This window comes from Carassius carassius, chromosome 1, assembly GCF_963082965.1.
Source record: "Carassius carassius chromosome 1, fCarCar2.1, whole genome shotgun sequence".
Classification (NCBI taxonomy): domain Eukaryota; kingdom Metazoa; phylum Chordata; class Actinopteri; order Cypriniformes; family Cyprinidae; genus Carassius; species Carassius carassius.
Window position 1 is genome coordinate 4,187,112 of NC_081755.1, and position 23,325 is coordinate 4,210,436.

Here is a 23,325-nt window from a genome sequence, read left to right on the forward strand (position 1 = left end):
AATTTTACCTCTTCCCAAAAGTGAAAACCACAAACAATCAAGAATGCATGATTATATGGTGTCATGGCTTTGCAATCAAAAAATGTCGTTATAATGGAAGTCAATGGGGCAAAAACAGCCACCAACAACAAACTAGGAAAAAAAAATTTAAATCTAATGCTGCACAAAAACTAAAAATGCATCAAAGCCAATCTTGTTACTAATCTTTGACATGCCCAAGACTGTGATAAAAGTAAAAAAAAAATCCAGTCCACAATCACTTTTTATATTGAAAACATTTGGTAGTTTTGATCAGGACTGAGGTTGATTAATAGATTTATGCAAAGAAAAATTTAAAAAAATATTTATCTGATACATTTTTACAGCAGTTTAATTTAGTGTATGTTTTCATCCCCGAACATCCCGAAAGGGTATTGAATTTGCCCACAGTGTACAGTTGAGTTTTTTAAAAATTTCAAAGCATTTTCCCAAAATATGGGTCAAAATGAGATTTGTCACCAAAAATCATTCCATTAGCTCAAACACAGAGAAAGTTGTGGCCAAAATAAGACTCAACTTTACCCCTAGTGGACGAAAACGTCCCCAACAACGCACAAGGGTTAACTCTTTCCCCGCAATTGCCAGAGTTTTACACAGCAAAATCCCCAGTGTTAATATAACACTCTGAGTGTGGACTCATATAAACACTGAAGTGGTGTAAAAATTAACACTGAAGCAATGTTGAAGTTAATGAGATAATTAGGTGATTAACTGTTTAATGATTGACGATTATTGAAGATACCTAATAACAAGCAGAATCACCAAAGAAGAAAATCGCACTTTGTGTCACCATTATAGAGATCAGTGTTTGTTTTAGTTGTGATCTTGACCCTTAAGTCGTTAACTTTAGATTTTGTGTGGCTGTAGTAATTTAGTTATAACAGCCAGACAAACCAGATGAAAGGTGATCATGTGGTATTGATTGTTTGATTGTTTAGAACTAATTGTCATGTAGTTACCTAAATATCTGCGATGGGATATTATGAGCTGAACTGCTCTTTTATTCTTACTATATCGTTTTATTTTTGCTGTTTTTATGTGACACTTTAGTAGCTTGTTTTGTAATGTTCAGAGTTGATCTGTTTATCTGAATATGCTGTTTGTTACTGTTGTTGAGATTCATATGCTGATTCTTGATGTCTGTGTGTGCCTAAAATAAACACTTCTTTAAAAAATCAGAACAGCTTGCAAGAGGCCCTTACATAAAATATCGAAAACACAGACTTTTTCACGGTGGAATCAAAGCTGTTCTAGTCAATAAAAGAAACATAACTCAGAGAGCAGACTCTAGATAAAATCAGGACAAACAATTATTTTGTTAAAACATAATCATCATCACCCAATGACTTTTGCTCTTGGCTTGTCTGTCTCTTTTAACTCTGCTATACCAGCCAGACAATGTTTAAAATTTAAAAGGGTCAAGGATCAAGATCCCAACTAAAGCAAACACTGACCACTATAATGGTGACACACAAATTATTATTTTCTCGTTTGGTTATTCTGCTTGTTAACATCAAGTGCCTTCAATAATGGTCAATCATCACTCAATTAATCACCTAATCATCTCATTAACTTCAACACTGCTTCAGTGTTACTTTTAACACTGCTTCAGAGTTTATATGAGTCCACACTCAGTGTTAAATTAACACTGGGGATTTTGCTGTATATTATAAAAAAATAAAAAGAAAGTACAGGTAGCCTCTGATTGTGGTTTAATATGTACAAGAAAAATCTGACAGGGTGATACATAGCATCTAAAACCACGAAGGAGGAGTGCTGGCACTGACCTGAAGCTCTGAGGAATTTGAGCAATCCCATCACATACAGACCAGCAGTAGCAGAATGGAGACGCACATTTGGATTCTCTTCATGTGGGGTGAGAGATTTCTTTAAAAGATGCAAATCATCCATTAGTAAATAATGTTTAAAACAATTTTTGTTCGTCTAGATGTTTTCTTACATTTAAATTATGTTGGAGCGGTGCTGACTGGCTTGCGTTCTGGAGCCCGAGCTCATTCTTGTGAGAACTGAACTGTTTCGTAACGCTGCTGTGTGTGTGTTATCCTGACTGTGATTAGTGTCAAACAAACACTGCATGTCCTGGTCTTTGTGAGAGTAATGCAGCACTTCTGTTATTAAACCGTTCACTGCAGCTGGAGAGATTCTAGCTCTCATATTCACTTGTGAAATCTGTTTCAGTTTCGATATCTCTCAGAACAGAACAGTTTATTCACGCGCTGGGTCTCTCTCTTACAGCATGCAGCATGTTGACGGTTATGATTGTTTCATTCATTTAATATCAAGACTGCAGATGAATGATGCTAATGTCTGTCTGTGCACATGTCTAGGTAGAGACAGACTGACTGATTCTCCAAAATCAAAATGAATTTCTAGGCTGGTTTGTTTGGCTCAGCAATCCAATCAGATGTCAGAAAACTACAAAAGACAGTCCAGACTGCAGCTGGAGAGATTGTAGCTGTCATATTCACTGGTGGAACTCTGTTCTGTTCTGAGTGATATCGAAACTGAAACCGTTTATTCATGCGCTGGGTCTCTCTCTTGCACACACACACACACACACACACACACACAAACACACACACTGCTCTTCTCTTGATGCTGCAGCATGTTGATGGTTGTGATTGTTCATTAGTTTAATATCAGACTGTAGAGAAGAGTATAGGCTAAGGTTTTAGTTTAGGGATCACTGAAAACACATTCATTATTAACTCTTAATTAGTGAATTTTTGTTCTCTAAAGGTTTTCTGAGTATTGTTGCTCTTGCTCGCCCTTCAGGAACTGAACACACCCAGAATAAGAAAAGAGGTCAGGGCTGCCTCACAAGCAGGGCTTTTCCTCTTTGTACAGCTTTTGGACACCGAGAACCAGAACAGCCAAAAACAACAGTTTCTTTCCTCAAACCATCAACCTCACCAACAGCTACATGCCCTCGTATTCTCCTCACTGTGTGAATGAACACTATCTGCAAAACTAGACTCACTGTTAATATTTAATAAAACACTACACTTCTTATTCCCTCAGAGGAAAGAAATTTCAAAAGTGAAATGTCTTTACACTCTAAAAAAGTGCTGGGTTAAATATACCCCAGTGCTGGGTTAAAAAGGGACCAACCCAGCAGTTGGGTTATTTTGACCAGAGGTGTGTAGTCCAGGGGCCTAAGAGTAAAAGTCCTGACATATTTTTGCTCCACTCAGGAACTCAGCAGCTGATTTCACCAGAGAAAGAACCAAATCATTCCTTCTAAGTCACAAACGAGTCTCAAGTTAAATCCAAGTCCTCAAAGAGTTAAAGTTAATGAGATAATTAAGTGACTAATTAAATGATGCTTGTGCGTTAATGATGAATGCCTGCTATTACTGAGAATTACAGAGGAACAGATGTTGATGTTTTATTGGATAAAATGCCACCATCATTGAGATCAGTGTTTGCTTTAGTTGATCTCTTAACCCTTGACTTGCTGTGTTAGATCTCTCTCTGTAGAAATGCACGTGGTGTTGTAGAAAGATGAGATATTGGCTGTTATCATTTGCTGAGATGAGCTTCGTGAGCTGGCCTGAGTTTTCTCTGATTGGTTTGATCAAATATACATGATAGGAAATGTTGTAGTTTGTGTAGGACGGGGTATGTTGTTTAAAAAGCTAAAAACGCTGTGCAGTTTTACAAAGCCTATATTATAATGCACAAAAGAAGAAAAAACATTAGCCTGTAACCCTCCCTGTCCCTGAAATGATTGTTTTGCTAAATTAAGCTGATCTTTAGGCTAACAGACAAACATCCCACTACATTTAATAAATTATTTGGGTTTATTTTCCACAGTAGGAGGATCAGGTCTTCAGATTAGAATTCATTAGGAATTAAATATTTTTTATACATTATCTCATATCATCAGAGTATAAGAAAGGAAATAAAGATGTATCAGTATTATTTTAATTTATATAGCGCAAGACAATTACATATAATTATCTGTCATGCAGTTGATAAACACCACAATAGGCTAATGTGTCTGCTGTGTGCATTTACATTTTTATGAAATATCATTCATAAAAATCATTTTTTTTCTTTAATACATTGCAAAGCATAAACTTTTCCTCCCCTTTATTTCAGGAAAATATGCTGCTCCTCATTATTTTAAATGAGTACGAGGGACAGTAAGCAATAACTTATTATTAGATCTTAGAGACCAAGGTGCTTGACGAACAGCAATGAACTCAGACACATAAGCAGGGGCTAACCCATGCACTGCTTTGAAAACATACATGAATTTTATATTTTATCCTGTAATTCACTGGTAGCCACTTGAGAGAAGCTAAAATAGAAGAAATATGATGACTTTTCTTAGTTTCTTAGCACCCACTAGCAGCCTAGCTGCTGCATTCTGAACTAACTGCAAGCATGAAATAGTGGTCTGGCAGGACTCCACATGCAACACATTGCAATAGTCCAGATGATACAAAACAAAAGCATTAATAACCTTCTCTAAATCCTTTCTTGACAGAATATGCTTTAGTCGAGCAATAGATCTAAACTGGAAACAACTCTGCAAATTATTCTGCTTGTCAAATTTCATCTCTGGGTCAGATACCACACCTAAGTTCCTTATTTGGTCATGGCCAGGGATGGGTAGTATTTCAGATACATGTATTTAAAATACGTATTTGAAATACAAAATACTATTTTGTATTTTGTATTTTAAAGCCTTTGGAAAAAATCAAATGTAATTTGTATTTAAATATATTTAAGATGAGTATTTTTGTATTTTCAAAATACTCTGAGACAGGCAACCTCTTTATCAGGGTGCTGTTTTCATGCGTCAACTAGTTCAGACCAGACACGCCCCTCCCCCCCAACCCCAACATTCATGCACGTGAGCCGCAGCTGTACAACCCAGCCTTGGATCGGCAACTTTTCTGGAATAAGGTGAGGATGTGCTACTTGTTGATTAAAGTAGCTTGTCAAATGTGTTTGAAGCATTAACGTTACTGCATGTTAGGGATGGGTGAGATCATATGACAATATCATACATTCGTAGCGATGATATAAATTGTGAATCGATGGAACATTTTCTAAATCGTTTACATAGATAGGACTTTCCGCTTTCTCTTTAGCTTTGTGCAGTTGAAGCCTTGTTTATACTTTCGCAATTCGCACGGCTCTACGACATGAACCTACTCGCTCCTCAGTAAACCTACAAGGCTTTTATGCTTGACGTGCTCTCCGTTGTATAATTCTGTGAAACGACAGAGGCCGACTCTGAGTAATTGTTCTCCAAACCACCAAAAAGCAGCGATGAGAGGGAGTAATTTGCCGAATAATTTGTCAAACACATCTTATACTGTCTGTCAAACACTCGTCTCGTGAGAAGTTTGTGAATAAATGGATTTCTTCGCATGTAAACTGATTAGGTTGTGGGTCATTTTGACAACACATGTGAAAAAGTTTTTTAGTACACTTCTTAAACCCTAACCAAATAATCAAGTTAAACCCAGTAAACTTGAAATTGTGACTTGTGACATTAGAACAAAACATATTAATATGATAACATATGTATAGCACTAAATTGAACAATACTATTATATATATTTTTTATTTCATTAATTATTTTATTTCAATTAACGATTGTATTAAACCGACCATTATTCATTATTTCTGCTATGCAGGCTCATTTTGTAAATGTAATCATTTTTACATTTTACAAACATGGTGCTTTATGAAAATGTAACTGGACACATTTCCAAATTGTAATTGTGTTTACCCATCTATGCAAATGTTTGTTTAGATAGAGACTATAATAATTAGGTTAATCATTGCCTGTCTCCATGCTGTGGTATCAAAACTGATATTGATAATTGTGAAACCATGCCATATATTGTTACTGTGAAGTAAAATTAAGATTTTGGTCATATCACCCATCCCTATTCTTTGCCACATAGCAGAAAATATTCCCACAGTTTTTTTAGTAGTGTTCATCATAAGTAATAGACTACATTGTAACCTTGTAAGAAGTAAGTATATAAATGGCTGCTATTTTGCACTACATAAGTTTATTTGTAATTACCAGCAAGGAAGCAAGCACTTAAGTAAGAGAGAGAGAGAGAATGACAGAGAGAGCAGAAAGGAGGTAAGGAATTAAAAGTCAGTAGGCCTATGTAGTTTCTTAATTCACTGTGATTTATGAATTTATGTATTTATAATAAGCTTAACAAATTTTATATAACATTCAGTGTCTAAATGAGAAATTTGTGTTTTGTTCTTGTCCCATAACTTTTCTATGAACTGTTCTATTTAAAAATCTAATTGTTTCACATTATAGTTTCATGCATAATATTAATAAACAGTATCCCATCCATTTTACAGTGTTGATCTGGCAGAACAGAATGATGATGATTCACCAGAAATTCCATCAGCTTGTTCAACTGGGCGGGTTAGGTCGGCAATATTGGATGACAGATACTTTAAGATTGTGAAACAAACAGAACTGGGCCAGGTTCAGGCCGAATGTAAATTGATTACAAAAAAGAAAAACATCATATCTGGCTCTTTAGCTGCAACGACGAATTTCAAAGTTCATCCAAAGAGGATACACCCTGAAGCACTTCAGGACTATGAACAACACAAGCAGGATTTCACAGCCTCAGCAGCAAAGAAAAAGACTCCAGCCCCCACCAAATACAAGCAGAGCAAGTTGTTTGCAGGGTCCTCAGTCGCAGAGGTAAAACAAAAAAGATTAGATGAGCTGATTTTTTCCTATGTTGTTCAAGGTATGCATTGACTCTCAACAGTTGAGCAGAAGAATTGATTGTGACTTCGAATGAAAAGTTAGTAGTGTAAAAGACTTGTTGAAAACTACCAAACATCTTTGTACCACGGCTGACATCTGGTCCACTAGTGTGTCTAGTTTCATAGGAGTCACAGCACACTGGGTTCATAATGACACATTGGAACGCCAGTCTGTCACATTGGCTTGCCGACATTTTCCAAGTCCACACACATACAACCGAATTGCTGAACTGTTGGATGAAATCCACTCTGAATTTGGGCTGTCCACACTGACTGATAACAGGTCTAATTTCGTAAAAGCCATTAAAGAGTTAAGCGTCACTGTAGAAGAGCAAGATGAGCAAGATGGCAATGAGGATCTGTCTTTCGTACACATTGATTCATAAGTTTAAGAGGAGAATGAGAGTGGAATTGTTTTGCCAACCCACTTGAGGTGTGCATGCCACACCTTGAGTTTAGTGGCCACCACAGATGCGAAGAAAGCCATGAGAGACAGTCCCAGTCTCTCTTGTCTCAACAATGGCACAATGGGCAAATGTTCTGCCTTGTGGAATGCATCAGGTAGACCAAAGAGTGCAGAGAAGCTCTCTGAGGTCTTAAAGTGCAGGTTGATCACACCATGTCCAACACGATGGAACTCTCTCTACGACAGTCTCAACCAGCTAAACACTCAAAGAGAAAAACTTGGAGATATTATGGTGAAATTGAACCTACCTTCCTTCAGGGATGCTAAACTGGATTACCTGGAGGAGTACTCCAAAATCTTGAAGCCCATTGCAGTCGCCATTGAGAGACTACAGGGCCAGTCATCCTGTTATTATGCTGAGCCTCTTCCCACCCTGTTTGCTGTGGAATCTAAACTTGAAGCTTCACATTCCTCTAATTTCAGATACTGTTCTCACCTTTTGGATGGTTTCAGAAGCATATTCTGTAGCTTTCTGCAACTTAAACCAGAAGTCAATGAGGCCAGCACTGAATCTTCAATTTCACATGTATTTTGAGTATTTTCAGAATACAAAATACTGTATTTGTATTTAAATACATTTTCCCACACAGTATTTTGTATTTGTATTTAAATACATTTTTCCACACAGTATTTTGTATTTGTATTTTAAATACATTTCCATGTATTTACGCCCATCTCTGGTCATGGCAACAGTCAGACCATGAACCTAAATATGTGGACTCATCTAAACATCCTCTGGCAGGGCCAAAAAACATAATCTCAGTTTTACTCTGGGTCAACTGAAGCAGATTATGAGTCATCCCGCACTCCCGCACTCTAGACATGCAGATAACAAATTAGGACCATTATTCTCTCCCACTCTTATAGGCAAATAGATCTGTGTATTGTCCACCTAGTGGTCGGAAATGGTAAGAAATGCCGTATCTTTTAAAAATTTAACCCAGGGGCAACATGTACAAGAAAAAATCTAAGGCTGTGGCTGTAGTCAGTTGTAGTTCTTGCTTCACTTTTCTTCAATGATGTTGATTGCACATTAGCGATGAACATCTGCTGTTAACAATCATTTAATTAATCACTTAATTATCTCATTAACTTTAACTCTTAGAAGACTTGTGATTTGACTTCAGACTCATTTGTGACTTGAAAGGAATGACTTTGTTCATGAGTGGAACAAATATGTCAGGACTTTTAGTGTTTGGCCCCTGGACTACCCACCTCTGGTCAAAATAACCCAAACACTGGGGCAGAACAACCCAAATGCTTGGTTTGTCCCTTTTTAACCCAGCACTGGGTTATATTTAACCCAGCTTTTTTTAGAGTGACTTCTCAAATATTTCTCCTAGACAGAAATTTAGTTACTTATCAAATAGAGATGTTTGAGTCTCCTGCTTCTCACACTTGTCTCCTGAGACAAAACTCTAACACTCTCCCAATGATCTCCTTTAAAGCTTTAGAAGACATCTCATCATCATCATCATCATCATTTTCTCCTACACTTTTTCTGTCACATCTGACTCCTCTTTATTTCAGAGGTGATCTCAACAACTTTACAAATGTACACCAAGTCAAGTACTTGACATCTTATAAATGATGTAAAAACAACCCATAAAATCAGAGTTTAAGGCTATATTAAGTAATTATGCAGAAATAAGGTTACGTTAGTCATAATTGTTGACACACGGTAAGAGAATAGAGCTGTACAGGTTACAGTGTACGACATTTGTTGTTGGAAAGTAATGTACCCAATGACTTCAAAACTGACTCACAGAATTCTTAAAATCCCAATAAATGTCTTGTGAATTAATCTTTGACTAATTATTATTATTATTAACACATATCATATGATAGAAATGTTTGAGCTCATATTGAGACATTTGACTCGGTGCACACTTTTTTGACACACAGTACACTCAAATGTTTTGTTCTAAATTTACATTTTATGTAATTCAATTACATAACAATTTTCCATTCATTTAGATTGTTTGTTGATTTATTTTATGTTAAAACTATGTAATGTGATTCACATGCGTCAGTCATACATGAATGAAACAGGTAATTTTCATGTAATAGTTCACAGCAAAGTCCCACACTGCTCAGTGTTCATGTGTTTCCATACTACAGAGTAAAAAAAGAAAAGTAGCATTGAAGCAGTGCTGGAGTTAAGAAGATGATTATGTGAAGATTGAGCATTAATGATGAACAGTTGCTGTTCACTGTCGTTCAGCTGCAGAATCACTGAAGAAAAGAGAAAAACAAGAAATACAACTGACTTCAGACACAGCAGATGAAATCAACTGAAAAAAAGACATTAAATCTCTCCAGATCTGATTAAACAAATCATAAAATGGGTTTACCAGCTTCTCATTATTAGCCAGACTGACTTTATTTCTGTGGACATCTAGAGAAGCTCTTATTGAGAAGGAATAGAGGTTTTCAGATGTTATATTGTTTAATTTGAAATCACCATCACAGAGAACAGTGTGTCCTTTTATAGCTGTCTTCGTAAAGAAATATGTAGCTTTGGAGCTGTTGTGACGCTGTACAAATGCTTGCAGTGTGAAAACCGTGTCAGCCTTGGTTCCTGCTCTTGTTATCGTATTTTCCGGACTATAAGTCGCACTTTTTTCATAGTTTGGCTGGTCCTGCGACTTTTACTCAGGTGCGACTTATTTATCAAAATTAATATGACATGAACAAAGAGAAATGACCTAAGACAAATGAACCAAGTGAAAACATTACCATCTATAGCCGTGAGAGAGCGCTCTATGCTGCTCAGGGCTCCTGTAGTCTACACTGAAAACATATATCACCCTCTCGTGGCTGTAGACGGTAATGTTTTCTCTTGGTTCTAAATAAATGCGACTTATAGTCCAGTGTGACTTATATGTGTTTTTTTCCTCGCCATGGCGTATTTTTGGACTGATGCGACTTATAATCAGGTGCAACTTATAGTCCGAAAAATACGGTACTCTGTCTGTTTTTGGATTAGCCTTTAGCCTGTGATTTTTGCCCTGTTGTCATTATCTGGACTGATAACCTGTGTGTATGATTGGGGATTATAATATTAATGAAATATATTGCCTTTGGATCCTCTACCTTTGTGTCACCGTGCAGTTCATGACGGCTGCATACTGTATACAGTCGTGGCCAAAAGTTTTGAGATTTATACAATTTTAGTTTTCAAAAAGTTTGCTGCTAAACTGCTTTTAGATCTTTGTTTCAGTTGTTTCTGTGATGTACTGAAATATAATTACAAGCACTTCATACGTTTCAAAGGCTTTTATCGACAATTACATGACATTTATGCAAAGAGTCAGTATTTGCAGTGTTGGCCCTTCTTTTTCAGGACCTCTGCAATTCGACCGGGCATGCTCTCAATCAACTTCTGGGCCAAATCCTGACTGATAGCAACCCATTCTTTCATAATCACTTCTTGGAGTTTGTCAGAATTAGTGGGTTTTTGTTTGTCCACCTGCCTCTTGAGGATTGACCACAAGTTTTCAATGGGATTAAAATCTGGGGAGTTTCCAAGTCATGGACCCAAAATTTCAACATTCTGGTCCCCGAGCCACTTAGTTATCACTTTTGCCTTATGGCACGGTGCTCCATCGTGCTGGAAAATGCATTGTTCTTCACCAAACTGTTGTTGGATTGTTGGAAGAAGTTGCTGTTGGAGGGTGTTTTGGTACCATTCTTTATTCATGGCTGTGTTTTTGGGCAGAATTGTGAGTGAGCCCACTCTCTTGGATGAGAAGCAACCCCACACATGAATGGTGTCAGGATGCTTTACTGTTGGCATGACACAGGACTGATGGTAGCGCTCACCTTTTCTTCTCCGGACAAGCCTTTTTCCAGATGCCACAAAAAATCGGAAAGAGGCTTCATCGGAGAATATGACTTTGCCCCAGTCCTCAGCGGTCCATTTACTATACTTTTTGCAGAAGATCAATCTGTCCCTGGTGTTTTTTTTTGGAGAGAAGTGGCTTCTTTGCTGCCCTTCTTGACACCAGGCCATCTTCCAAAAGTCATCGCCTCACTGTGCGTGCAGATGCGCTCACACCTGCCTGCTGCCATTCCTGAGCAAGCTCTGCACTGGTGGCACTCCGATCCCGCAGCTGAATCCTCTTTAGGAGACGATCCTGGCGCTTGCTGGACTTTCTTGGACGCCCTGAAGCCTTCTTTACAATAATTGAACCTCTTTCCTTGAAGTTCTTGATGATCCTATAAATTGTTGATTTAGGTGCAATCTTAGTAGCCACAATATCCTTGCCTGTGAAGCCATTTTTATGCAATGCAATGATGGCTGCACACGTTTCTTTGCAGGTCACCATGGTTAACAATGGAAGAACAATGATTTCAAGCATCACCCTCCTTTTAACATGTCAAGTCTGCCATTCTAACCCAATCAGCCTGACATAATGATCTCCAGCCTTGTGCTCGTCAACATTCTCACCTGAGTTAACAAGACGATTACTGAAATGATCTCAGCAGGTCCTTTAATGACAGCAATGAAATGCAGTGGAAAGGTTTTTTTGGGATTAAGTTAATTTTCATGGCAAAGAAGGACTATACAATTCATCTGATCACTCTTCATAACATTCTGAAGTATATGCAAATTGCTATTATAAAAACTTAAGCAGCAACTTTTCCAATTTCCAATATTTATGTAATTTTCAAAACTTTTGGCCACGACTGTACAGTGCTGGGTAATGAAGAGAAACTTAAACTAGTAACCGTTTAAACTAGCACTAAGTATTGACCTCGAGGCTCAACTGCTCCTCAGACAGCAGGAGTTTGAGTCTGACTGAAGGTACTTTCCAGTGAGTCAATAAAGAGATCTCCCATGTTCCTCACACCACTTTCTCAAGACCAGAAAGAATAATTTAGAAGAAGTCTCACAGGCGTCTCCTGAGGTCTCAACAATCTCTCTCTTGCTTCTCCAGCATCTCTTTCAGAGGCCTTCAACATCGACACTGAACATCCACTGAGATTTAACGGCACACCGGAAGATTTCTTTGGTTACAGCGTTTATCAGACTGAGTTTGGAAACAGGAAGCAGTGAGTCAGACACACACTGGTTGCTAGGGTGTTCTGTGTGGTTGCTAGGTGTTTCCTAATGGTCTTGAATGTCTGATTGGTTGTGTTTCTCAGGATCATTGTTGGAGCTCCATTGGAAGGAAACTCAACAGGGGAGATGTACAGCTGCACAGCAGATCTGCAGTCCTGCAAACGGCTGCAGCGGCCAGGTATCAGCATCACAACCATCTCTCAGTGACTGCTCTGGACTTTCACTGCTTAACAGGTGCTGGTCATATAAGTAGAATATCATCAAAAAGTTGACTTATTTCACTAATTCCATTCAAAAAGTGAAACTTGTATATTTTATTCATTCATTACACAAAGACTGATATATTTCAAATGTTTATTTCTTTTAATTTTGATGATTATGTGACGCTGGATTATGAAGGACAGGAGGCAAAAGCAAGTTAACAGAGATTATTATAATATTTGAGATGATGGTAGGTTGGAGAATGACGCAGGAACCGCGATGGCAGCACAGACTGGTGAGAAGGTGAATTGAGTGCACTGATGATGATGACGGCGGTGGTAAATCCAAGTGAGGTGACGATAATCCGTGAGCGAAGGTAATGATCCAACAGAAACCGAACAGGAGACAAAGCAAGGCAGGAACACATGAACCAGACATCAGACACGGACGACCTCAAACAACGATCTGACAAACAGGAGACAAAAGACAGGGCGTTAAATAGGCAGTTGGAATGAGTAGCACCCACCCACATGAAACAATCAACATGACGTAACATGAATACAGCTGGAGACGGTGCATTCACGAACCGTGACAGTACCCCTCCTCCTAAGGACGCCTCCTGGCGTCCCAAGAATCTCTTACCTGTCGATTGTAATCATCGATAAGGGAGTGATCCAGAATGTCCCTAGCAGGTACCCAACTTCTCTCCTCCGGACCGTAACCCTCCCAGTCCACCAAGTATTGAAATCCGCGTCCCCTCCGTCTAGAGTCCAAATAGGTGGTCTCCCCATCAACGAGTCGTGGCGGGGGAGGAACCGGGGTAGGCGGATTAATGGGAGAATGAAATACGGGATTGATTTTGGATACGTGAAAGGTGGGATGAATTCTCCTGTACGTAGGAGGGAGTTTAAGGCGGACTGCCACCGGACTAATGATCTTGGTGACAGTAAACTGGCCAATAAATTTGGGAGCCAATTTATTATATACCAAACGGAGAGGAATATTCTTGGTAGAAAGCCACACTTTTTGACCCACGACGTATATGGGAGGCCTAGACCGGTGGCGATCGGCTTTGGCCTTGGTGCGCGCCCCCACTTGGAGTAGAGTCTCGCGGGCTCTGGTCCAAGTGCGGTGACACCTCTGGACGAAGGCGTGAACGGAGGGGACCGCAACTTCAGATTCCATACTGGGAAAAATAGGTGGCTGGTAACCTACACTACACTCAAAAGGAGATAGGCCCGTAGCTGATACTGGTAAGGTATTGTGGGCGTACTCCACCATAGACAATTGTTGGCTCCAGGAGGAAGGATTCTTGGAGACCAAACATCGCAACACCCTTTCCAAATCTTGGTTGGCTCTCTCGGTTTGACCATTGCTCTGGGGGCGAAACCCTGAGGACAGACTTACAGTCGTTCCCAGTAGTTTACAGAATTCTCGCCAAAATTTAGACACAAATTGGGCTCCACTGTCGGAAACCACGTCAATCGGGAGGCCATGTAAACGAAAGACATGGTCTACGACTGTCAACGCTGTCTCCTTGGCTGAGGGTTATTTGGGCAAGGGAATAAAGTGGGCTGCCTTTGAGAACCGGTCCACCACGGTTAAAACAACCGTGTTGCCCTGGGAGGGCGGTAATAAAATCTAGTGCGATGTGGGACCAGGGTCTCGAAGGAACCGGCAGCGGTTGGAGTAACCCATCAGGGGGCCGATTGGAAGTCTTACCAGTGGCACAAACCGAGCAAGCCAAAACAAAACTGTGAATGTCGCGAGCCATAAGTGGCCACCAGAATCTTTGCTTGACTAAAAATCTAGTACGGTTAACTCCTTGATGGCAAGCTACATTAGAGCAATGTCCCCACTGGATAACGTTAGACCTTAATCCCTCCAGCACAAATAAGCGGTTCGGTGGGCACCCGGGCGGTGGCGTTACCCCTTCTAAGGCTGTTCTGACCTTCGATTCGATCTCCCATGTGAGAGTGGAGACCACTAATGTCTCAGGAAAAATACACTCGGGAGTGGACGGGCGTTCAGAATGGTCAAAAATATGTGACAAAGAATCGGGTTTAATATTCTTGGAACCCGGGCGGTACGAAATAGTAAAGTCAAAACGTCCGAAAAAAAGTGCCCATCGAGCCTGCCTGGAGTTCAACCTTTTGGCGGTGCTAATGTACTCTAAATTCTTGTGGTCAGTCCATACTATAAAAGGAACCCCCGATCCTTCTAACCAGTGTCGCCATTCCTCCAATGCCATCTTAACTGCCAACAATTCTCGGTTACCAATATTGTAATTTCGTTCTGCAGGAGACAAACGATATGAAAAATACGCGCAAGGATGGACCTTGTCGTCTAAGGGAGAACGTTGTCATAACACCACTCCTACCCCCCACCTGTGACGCATCGACCTCCACCACGAACTGACGTGTAGGGTCAGGGGTAATCAGAATGGGGGCTGAAATGAAACGGCTCTTCAGTTTGGCAAACACAGCCTCAGCTGTGTCTGACCACCTGAACGCAGTCTTGGCGGAGGACAAGGCAGTCAGAGGTGCGGTTAGTTGGCTGAAGTTGCGAATGAAACGCCGGTAGAAGTTAGCGAACCCCAGAAACCTCTGTAGGGCCTTGGCCACTCTACCACAGCTTTAACCTTCTCGGGATCCATGCATATTCCCTCAGTCGACACGATATACCCCAAAAATGGAATTGACTGTGCATGAAATTCGCATTTCTCCGCCTTGACAAAAAGCCCATTCTCTAGCAACCCATGAAGCACTCGTCGGACGTGCTGCACATGTTCCTGGAGAGAGGAAGAAAAAATCAATATATCGTCCAGGTAGACATAAATGAACTGATCAATCATATCTCGCAGCACGTCGTTGACGAGTGCCTGGAAGACCGCTGGGGAGTTGGAAAGTAATTGGAGGAGATTGGAATTGCTCTTTAGATTTTACTTGTGATAGAAATGGAGAAGAACCTCATTTTTTATCAGCAGTATCTTTGAGAGAGATTACCACACAATTTGGACTTATTGATATTTGGAGAGAGAAAAATAAAACAGTAAAACAATATACATGGATTAAAGTGACAGAAAATAGGATCAGTGCAGCACGGTTAGATAGATTCTATGTCAAGAATACAATGTGCAGTAGAATAGAAGAGACAAAAATATGGCCAAGCTCGATTTCAGATCATCATTTAATTTCCTTAAAAATGATTGTAACACAAACAACCCCTCATTGCTCTTATTGGCTCTTATTTAGTAATAAACTATTAGAGAATCTTGATTTTCATGAAAAATGTAATCTTTTTTTGGAACTATTGGACAGAACAAAAAAGTAATTATGAAAATCTTCTTCAATGGTGGGAAGTGGGAAAAGTTCAAATTAAGCTTTTCTGCCAACAATATTCATCACAAGCTTGGATTAGTTTAAAAAGGAAAATGTCTAAACTAGAAGAAGACATTTCTGCATTATATGTTTCATTGATTAATAAGAATGACATGGGAGTCCAAGAAAATGTTATCCAAAAAACATGAATTAAGAGGTATTTTACATGAAAAAGTGAAATCAGCACTTGTTAAAGCACTGTTTATTTCCATTAATGATATGGATGCACCTACAAAATATTTTTTTAATTTGGAAAAGAAGGTTGTTCATAATAATTTTATGCATTGTTTACGAAGACCTGATGGTAGTATTACTTCCGATCCTTCAATGATGAGAAGAACTGCTGTTGATTTTTATTCTTAGTTATTTGCAAAAGAAGACATTGATCTGAATACAACATGTGAACTTTTTAAAGATTTACCAAACTTGAAAGAAGATGAAAGACTTTTTCTAGACTCCAGCATTATCTTTGAAGAAGTAACAGATGCAGTTAAACAACTCTCAACTGGCCGAGTACCAGGTCTTGATGGACTTACTGCAAAATTTTTTGGGAAAAAAAGTCTTTTTGGGGAATAATTGGACAGGACGTTTTTAAAGTTCTTGAAGAAAGCTTTAAACTGAAGGAACTGCCAAAAAGTTGTCAAAGGGCAGTCCCTCTCTTCTTCCAAAGAAAGGAGATTTGTGTTTACTTAAAAACTGGAGAACTGTTGTTGTTCTTAACTCTGACTATAAGATATTGTCTAAATCAATTGCAAATCGACTTAAGATGGTTTTAGGTTCGTTGGTTCATGAAGATCAGTCTTATTGTGTTCCTAAAAGATGTATTTATGATAATTTGTTTTTAATGAGAGATCTTTTAGAATATTTAGGAATGTACAATGTTAGTGCTGGTCTAATATCTCTAGACCAGTGGTTCCCAACCTTTTTCAACTCGCGGCCCGCGCGGCCCACTTAAAAAAAAATTAACTGACCCCGCTATTGTTGGGTTAATAACTTAGTACTCAGAAGCTAGATAGTTAACTGTATTTATTGAATGAACTAGGGCTGTGTGATATGACAAAAAAACAAAAAAAAACTAACGCGATTTCTTTGATCAATTTTGCGATTGTGACACACACCGATGTTTTTACAGTCATAAATTCATTCAGGATTAATTTGAAACATTTCCAAAAGAAAACCAATTAGAGCTTTATCAAAAAGTTGTATCGTCTCTAAAACAGACATGAGTCAAAATTATCACTATAGTAAAGATGTAACAAAATGTTTAGACTTATGGCAAAAAAAAAAAAATCCCATGTACAGGGAGTTTTTTTTTTCTTTTTTGCCATGCATTGTTCTTAGAGCTCATTAATTGTAGCGATGCCTCGGGTGTTTGCATTGTGTATACAGTATGTGTATGCAGTCAGCAGCAAGAGCGCATAAATATAACGCGAAAGCACATTAAAATAATGCACGAGCGCGAATCTCTCTGTTCGCACGCAGATTTCCTTTGCGCTGTCACAAAACCAGACGTACTTGCTCAGATACACGCTGCTCTGCGCGGAGAGAGTGTGCGCACTTAAAACGTGTCTCCTCTCACTTAAACATGCGTCCTGTGCACTCACAATTCTCTCTATGCTCATATATTAGATATTAATTATTTTTGCACGTTTTCATTTCTAGCCTTTTACCGCGTGCAGTGTGAACGCTCTGATCCATTAACATGGGCTCGGAAAAAAGGCGCACCACAGACAGTGTGTGAACCTGGAGTTAGGCATATGCCCAGTCTGTTCTGTTCTCGCGCTAGGCGCAATGCATTCTGATTGGATCGGATAGCATACTGCGGGAGGTCAGGGCTGCGGAAAATCGTGCTATAAAGAGATTTAAAAATCGCGCACGCTCAAATTGTGATTTTATAACGATTTATTTTAATCGCACAGCCCTAGAATGGAATGGCAATGAACAGAAAATAATTGGCGGCCCACCTGCAATACCACCGCAGGTTGAAAACCACTTCTCTAGACCAAGAAAAAGCATTTGATCGGGTGGATCATCTGTATTTGTTTCATGTCTTAAAGTGTTTTGGTTTTGGGGATAGTTTTATATCATGGATAAAATTGTTGTATAAAAGATTCTTGAGTATGATAAAAATAGGAGGTGGGTTTAGTGTACCAGTTAAAATACAAAAAGGAATCAGACAAGGCTGACCAATGTCTGGCCAACTGTACAGTTTGGCGATTGAACCATTATTGTGTATGCTTCGACGTAAACTAAAAGATCTAACTATAAATGGTAGTTTAAAAAAAGAGTCTATTATATCATCTGCATACGCTGATGATATTACTGTGATAATTCAAAAGCAGGAAGATGTACAAAATTTAAAGGGGGCTCTAGACATCTATGAAAGAGCGTCATCTGCTAGGCTTAACTGGGATAAAACAGAAGCTGTGTGGTATGGTTCTACTGAAAATACCAATATGGTTTTACCAAAACTCCCAAATAATATTCAGTGGGGTACACTTGGTTTGAAATATCTTGGAGTATATCTTGGTCAAGAGGAATATAAAAAGAAAAATTGGGAGGGTTTATTGGAGAAGGTCTGTGCGAGGTTGTCTAGCTGGAAATGGTTGCAACCCCAGTTATCATATAGGGGAAGAGTACTGATTCCAAACAATCTCATTGCCTTCATGCTTTGGCATAAAATGATGGTTATGGATCCACTAGTGATTTTAATCCAAGAAATTAAAAAGAGACTTGTAAATTTTTTTTGGTCTGGTCAGCATTGGCTGAGGGCTGCTGTCCTCTATCTTCCTGTTCAAGAAGGGGGACAGGGACTGATAGACATTCGAGCTAGACTGACAGTTTATAATATATACAGTTTCAAATATATGTGGAATTGCCTAATGGAGGGAGTTTAAAATTTTTTTTTTGTTTTTTTACACATTGTATAAAACCCCCCCCCCCCCCAAAAAACCTTCTTTGGGTTTGTAAATATTTATGCAGATAAATCCCAAATGTTATTTTATTAATAAAGGGATTTTCAAATGTCAAATGTCTCTCTCTCTTTCTCTCTGGGGTTTGACAGGTTCAGAGAGCGTCCGCTTCTTCGGCATGTCTGCTGCTGTGTCTTCTGCTGCTCTCACTGTAAGTTCAGAGTCTCTGACAGTCAGACCTCCTTCATGAGAGGCTAATGATGTGTGTCTCTTTCTCAGAGCTGCAGTCCGTATGTTCCTCATGAGTGTGATGGAAACTCGTATCTGAACAGTGTTTGCTATCAGTTCAACAGCAGCTTACAGATCGTCTCTAACTTCACTGCCGCTTACCAAGGTCTGATGAGTCTCACACAAACCAAGGCTTCATTCAGTTTAACCATCTCAGACTCTAACATTGTTAACCCTGTGTTGCTTTATTTCATTTCTATCTATTAGATCTATTAGTTGATAACTGAATTAAAGATTAAATACATGATATTATGTTATATTAGAAGTAACAGCAGAGTTTGTGTATGTTGTGGTTTTTCTGCAGAATGCACCAATAGAGAAGTCAATCTGGTGTTTCTCTTTGATGGATCCAGCAGTATGAGACCACACGAGTTTGAAATTAACAAAAAAATAATTCAAGAAGTTATGAAAAAACTTTCTAACTCATCCATAAAGGTAAAATAATACATCAGCTACTAATGTGGAATATCACCAAAAATCTGATCACTAACCAGCAGAATCAGCATGTGAATGTCCATATTATAAACATGTGTAATGAGGTGTGAAAATTACGACTAATAATGATAATGTTGTTGTTGTTTGTTGTCAGTTTGCTGCTGTTCAGTTTTCAGGAGATGTACGAACTGTGTTTGACTTCAACGATTATCAGAACGGCTCCGCTGAAGAGAAACTCATGAGAGAGAAACACATGAAATCTCTCTCAAACATGTATAAAGCAATCAACTACATTCTGTGAGTGAAATCTTCATATGATTATGAGCATTTACTGAATTACACTAGAAGAGTTTCTAATTGTAGCTATCAAATATATATATATATATATACAGACCAAAAGTTTGGAAACATTACTATTTTTAATGTTTTTGAAAGAAGTTTCTTCTGCTAATCAAGCCTGCATTTCTTTGATCAAAAATCCAGAAAAAACAGTAATATTGTGAAATATTATTACAACTTAAAATAATAGTTTTCTATTTGAATATACTTAAAAAAAATTTATTCCTGTGATGCAAAGCTGAATTTTCAGCATCATTACTCCAGCCTTCAGTGTCACATGTAACATCCAGTCGATCACATGATCATTTAGAAATCATTCTAATATTCTGATTTATTATGAGTGTTGGAAACAGTTCTGCTGTCTCATATATTTGATGAATAAAAGGTTAAAAAGAACTGCATTTATTAAAAAAAATATATATAATATATTTTCTTTACTATCACTTTTATCAATTAAAAAAATTACAAATTACTGACCAGTAGTGTATATTGTTATTACAAAATAATTATATTTTAAAAACATAGCTTCTTTTTTTCTTTTTTTTTTTTTTTTTATTCATCAAAGTATCCTAAAAAAGTATCACATGTTCTGAAAAAATATTAAGCAGGCATGACAGTTTCCTTGATAATGAATCATCATCATCATGAATCATCATTTCTCTATCAAACACTTGTGGCGAGTGGGGCGGGGCCGAGGGACGTGGGAACAAGGAGTGAGGCCGGCAGTGATTGGGAAATCAGCAACACCTGCGACCCCCCGCCGGTCTCGAGTCCCACGTAGGAGATGGAAGGATATAAAACTGGAGCGACGACAGTGAAGGACGAGAGAGGACCAGGCCTGGGCATTAGTTGTGTTTTGATTTTTATTTGAGCGCACCAGTCGTCCGTGAGGGGCTGGTGCGCTGTTTTGTGTGTATTTTGTATTATTAAAATGTTGTTTGATTGTCCGCCGGTTCCCGCCTCCTTCTTCCCGATGATTATCAGAGTTGTATCATTACAGTGGTGCCGAAGCCCAGGAGAAGGAGGGACGCGCTGCTGAAGATCCCTTGCCGCTGTGGTGAATCCGCGGTGCCATAGAGCTGGCGAGGAGTGTGCCGCCATGGACGCTCGAGGCGGTGGACTGGAGCGAGTTGCCGGGGACAGTCGAGCTCGCTGCCGACCGCCCGCGTTCTGGAGGGACGGCTGCCGTCCGTGAGGGAGCGGAGGAGTCGGCGCCGTTCGCCAGAGAGCCGGAGCCTGCTGCCGTCCGCCTGAACGGGGAGGAGCAGGGAATGGGGGACTCCTGCCGGCTGCCCAAAACCGGAGGAGACGTTGCTGTCCACCAGGTGGCGGAGGAGTGTCGTGCCGTCCGCCGAGGGCCGTCCAGTGCCACCGCCAGGCACCGCGGAGGAGATCACCCAGTTGGTGGAGGACCGAGCAGCAGTGCATCTGGGAACCGGAATTTTTTTTTTTTTTCTCTCTCCACTCTCTCGTCTCTGTCGCTCCTCCCTACATCTCCTTTTCTCTCGCCTCGTCTGTCCTTCCCCCAGGTTCCCGCAGGTCCCCGTGAGCGGTCCCCCCCGGAGGGAGGGGGGGGGGAAGTAGAGCGCAGTCTCGAGGGTACCCCCCGGCCTGCGAGGGGCGATGGGGGTATGTGGCGAGTGGGGCGGGGCCGAGGGACGTGGGAACAAGGAGTGAGGCCGGCAGTGATTGGGAAATCAGCAACACCTGCAACCCCCCGCCGGTCTCGAGTCCCACGTAGGAGATGGAAGGATATAAAACTGGAGCGACGACAGTGAAGGACGAGAGAGGACCAGGCCTGGGCATTAGTTGTGTTTTGATTTTTATTTGAGCGCACCAGTCGTCCGTGAGGGGCTGGTGCGCTGTTTTGTGTTTATTTTGTATTATTAAAATGTTGTTTGATTGTCCGCCGGTTCCCGCCTCCTTCTTCCCGATGATTATCAGAGTTGTATCATTACAACACTATTTGTCGTTCTTTAAAAGTAAAAAAATAAATAAAAATTTGGCATGCAGACACATTGACCCCGAGGCCGAAATCTGTTCATATGTCATGATTTATGTCATCAGAAAGAATCTGCTGAATAGCGTGTCGTCTGGAGCCGACCCCTACGCTCAGAAAGTTCTGGTGATCATCACAGATGGAGATCCCACTGATAACGATTCTGATTATGATTATGTCCTCAAGAGATGTGATGAGCAGGATATCCTCCGTTACGTCATCGGGGTGCGTTTCTCTAAAGCTCAAGCATGTCATTTATTCTGTATGTTCAGATAGTTTGGTGATTTTGTGTCTCTAGTCACGCAGAAATGACACACCTTACACTGTTTTTCAGGTGGGAAATTTTGATTTAACTGAAATCTCTCAGATGGCATCAGAACCAAAGCAGAACAACACCTTATTCACTCAAAACTACAGTGTGCTCAAAGGACTTCTTGACAACCTGCAAGAAAAGATCCACAATATTGAAGGTAAGATGTACATGTACAGAAAATGGACAGTAAATAAAAGTTTTAAATAGAAGCAGCTAATGAAGAGTCCACAGATGATTGTAAGATTTCTTTTGTATTAGAAGCTCACAGAAGAAGTAGACAGAGAGATTTATCACAGAGTGGATTCAGTGTCGTCTACCAGGAGGTGAGAGATATGAATGATATAAAGTACATTTTAACTTTATTGAATTTTGTTGATTCAAGGACTCCAGAGCTATAGTTTGCGAGCCTCTGGCGGTTCTTGAGGGAACTGCAGGGGGTTTGTGAGTTGATTAAAAGCTAATGATAATATCAAGAAAAATTAATTTTATTTTTAAAGAAAACGATTTAAATTTATTTGTGAACATTAACCATTATTCCGAGAACTGTGAACATGAATTTGCTGTTTGCAGTCATGAAACTGCAGAAGTTCTCTCCACAGTTTTGAAAATGCTCAAAGTGGCTTTTGTTGAGTTAAAACCATGAACCATGATCCAGTTGAAAATCAGTACAAATATGTGAGGATTCAAATCAGTTGAGATATTAATAGATGATATAAAAGAGGCACTTATGGTTGCTCAGAAGAACGTTGATGCTAGTCAGCTCAGCAACATCAGATCGAGTTGTACATTCAAAAGACCAAAGGTGATAACATTGAGTTGGGTGACCAATTTCTGCTGGTCAACAAAGGTGAACGTGGGAAGAGAAAACTGGCAAACAGGTGGGAGTCCACGCCTAGGGTAGTTGCGGTGAACCCACTGTGTCGCATTTACCACATACACAGCACCAGGGCCGTTGCTGGAGTGAGCGGGGCCCCGGTGCAGGCTGTAACAGTGGGCCCTAGTTGAAATTTTTTAATTTATATGTTCATTCTATTTATTTATTTGTGCTAATTGCACAATGTTTAAGTTGTTTCATGTTTGTAGGTGT

The 23,325-nt window shown here is 39.6% G+C and overlaps 1 protein-coding gene across 1 annotated transcript in view; it reads left to right on the forward strand.

The window, feature by feature from the left end:
- The first annotated feature begins 1,780 nt into the window (after positions 1-1,780).
- Positions 1,781-23,325, forward strand: part of LOC132139885 (integrin alpha-L-like) — a 43,942-nt gene continuing 22,397 nt past the window's right edge. Inside the window, exons 1-10 of the mRNA XM_059548569.1 lie at positions 1,781-1,915; positions 12,247-12,361; positions 12,455-12,549; positions 19,017-19,075; positions 19,144-19,258; positions 19,457-19,587; positions 19,742-19,884; positions 21,994-22,150; positions 22,260-22,395; positions 22,497-22,561. Of these exons, the coding sequence (XP_059404552.1) occupies positions 1,882-1,915; positions 12,247-12,361; positions 12,455-12,549; positions 19,017-19,075; positions 19,144-19,258; positions 19,457-19,587; positions 19,742-19,884; positions 21,994-22,150; positions 22,260-22,395; positions 22,497-22,561 (1,050 nt within the window). The 5' untranslated portion in view covers positions 1,781-1,881. The remainder of the gene's footprint in view (positions 1,916-12,246; positions 12,362-12,454; positions 12,550-19,016; positions 19,076-19,143; positions 19,259-19,456; positions 19,588-19,741; positions 19,885-21,993; positions 22,151-22,259; positions 22,396-22,496; positions 22,562-23,325) is intronic.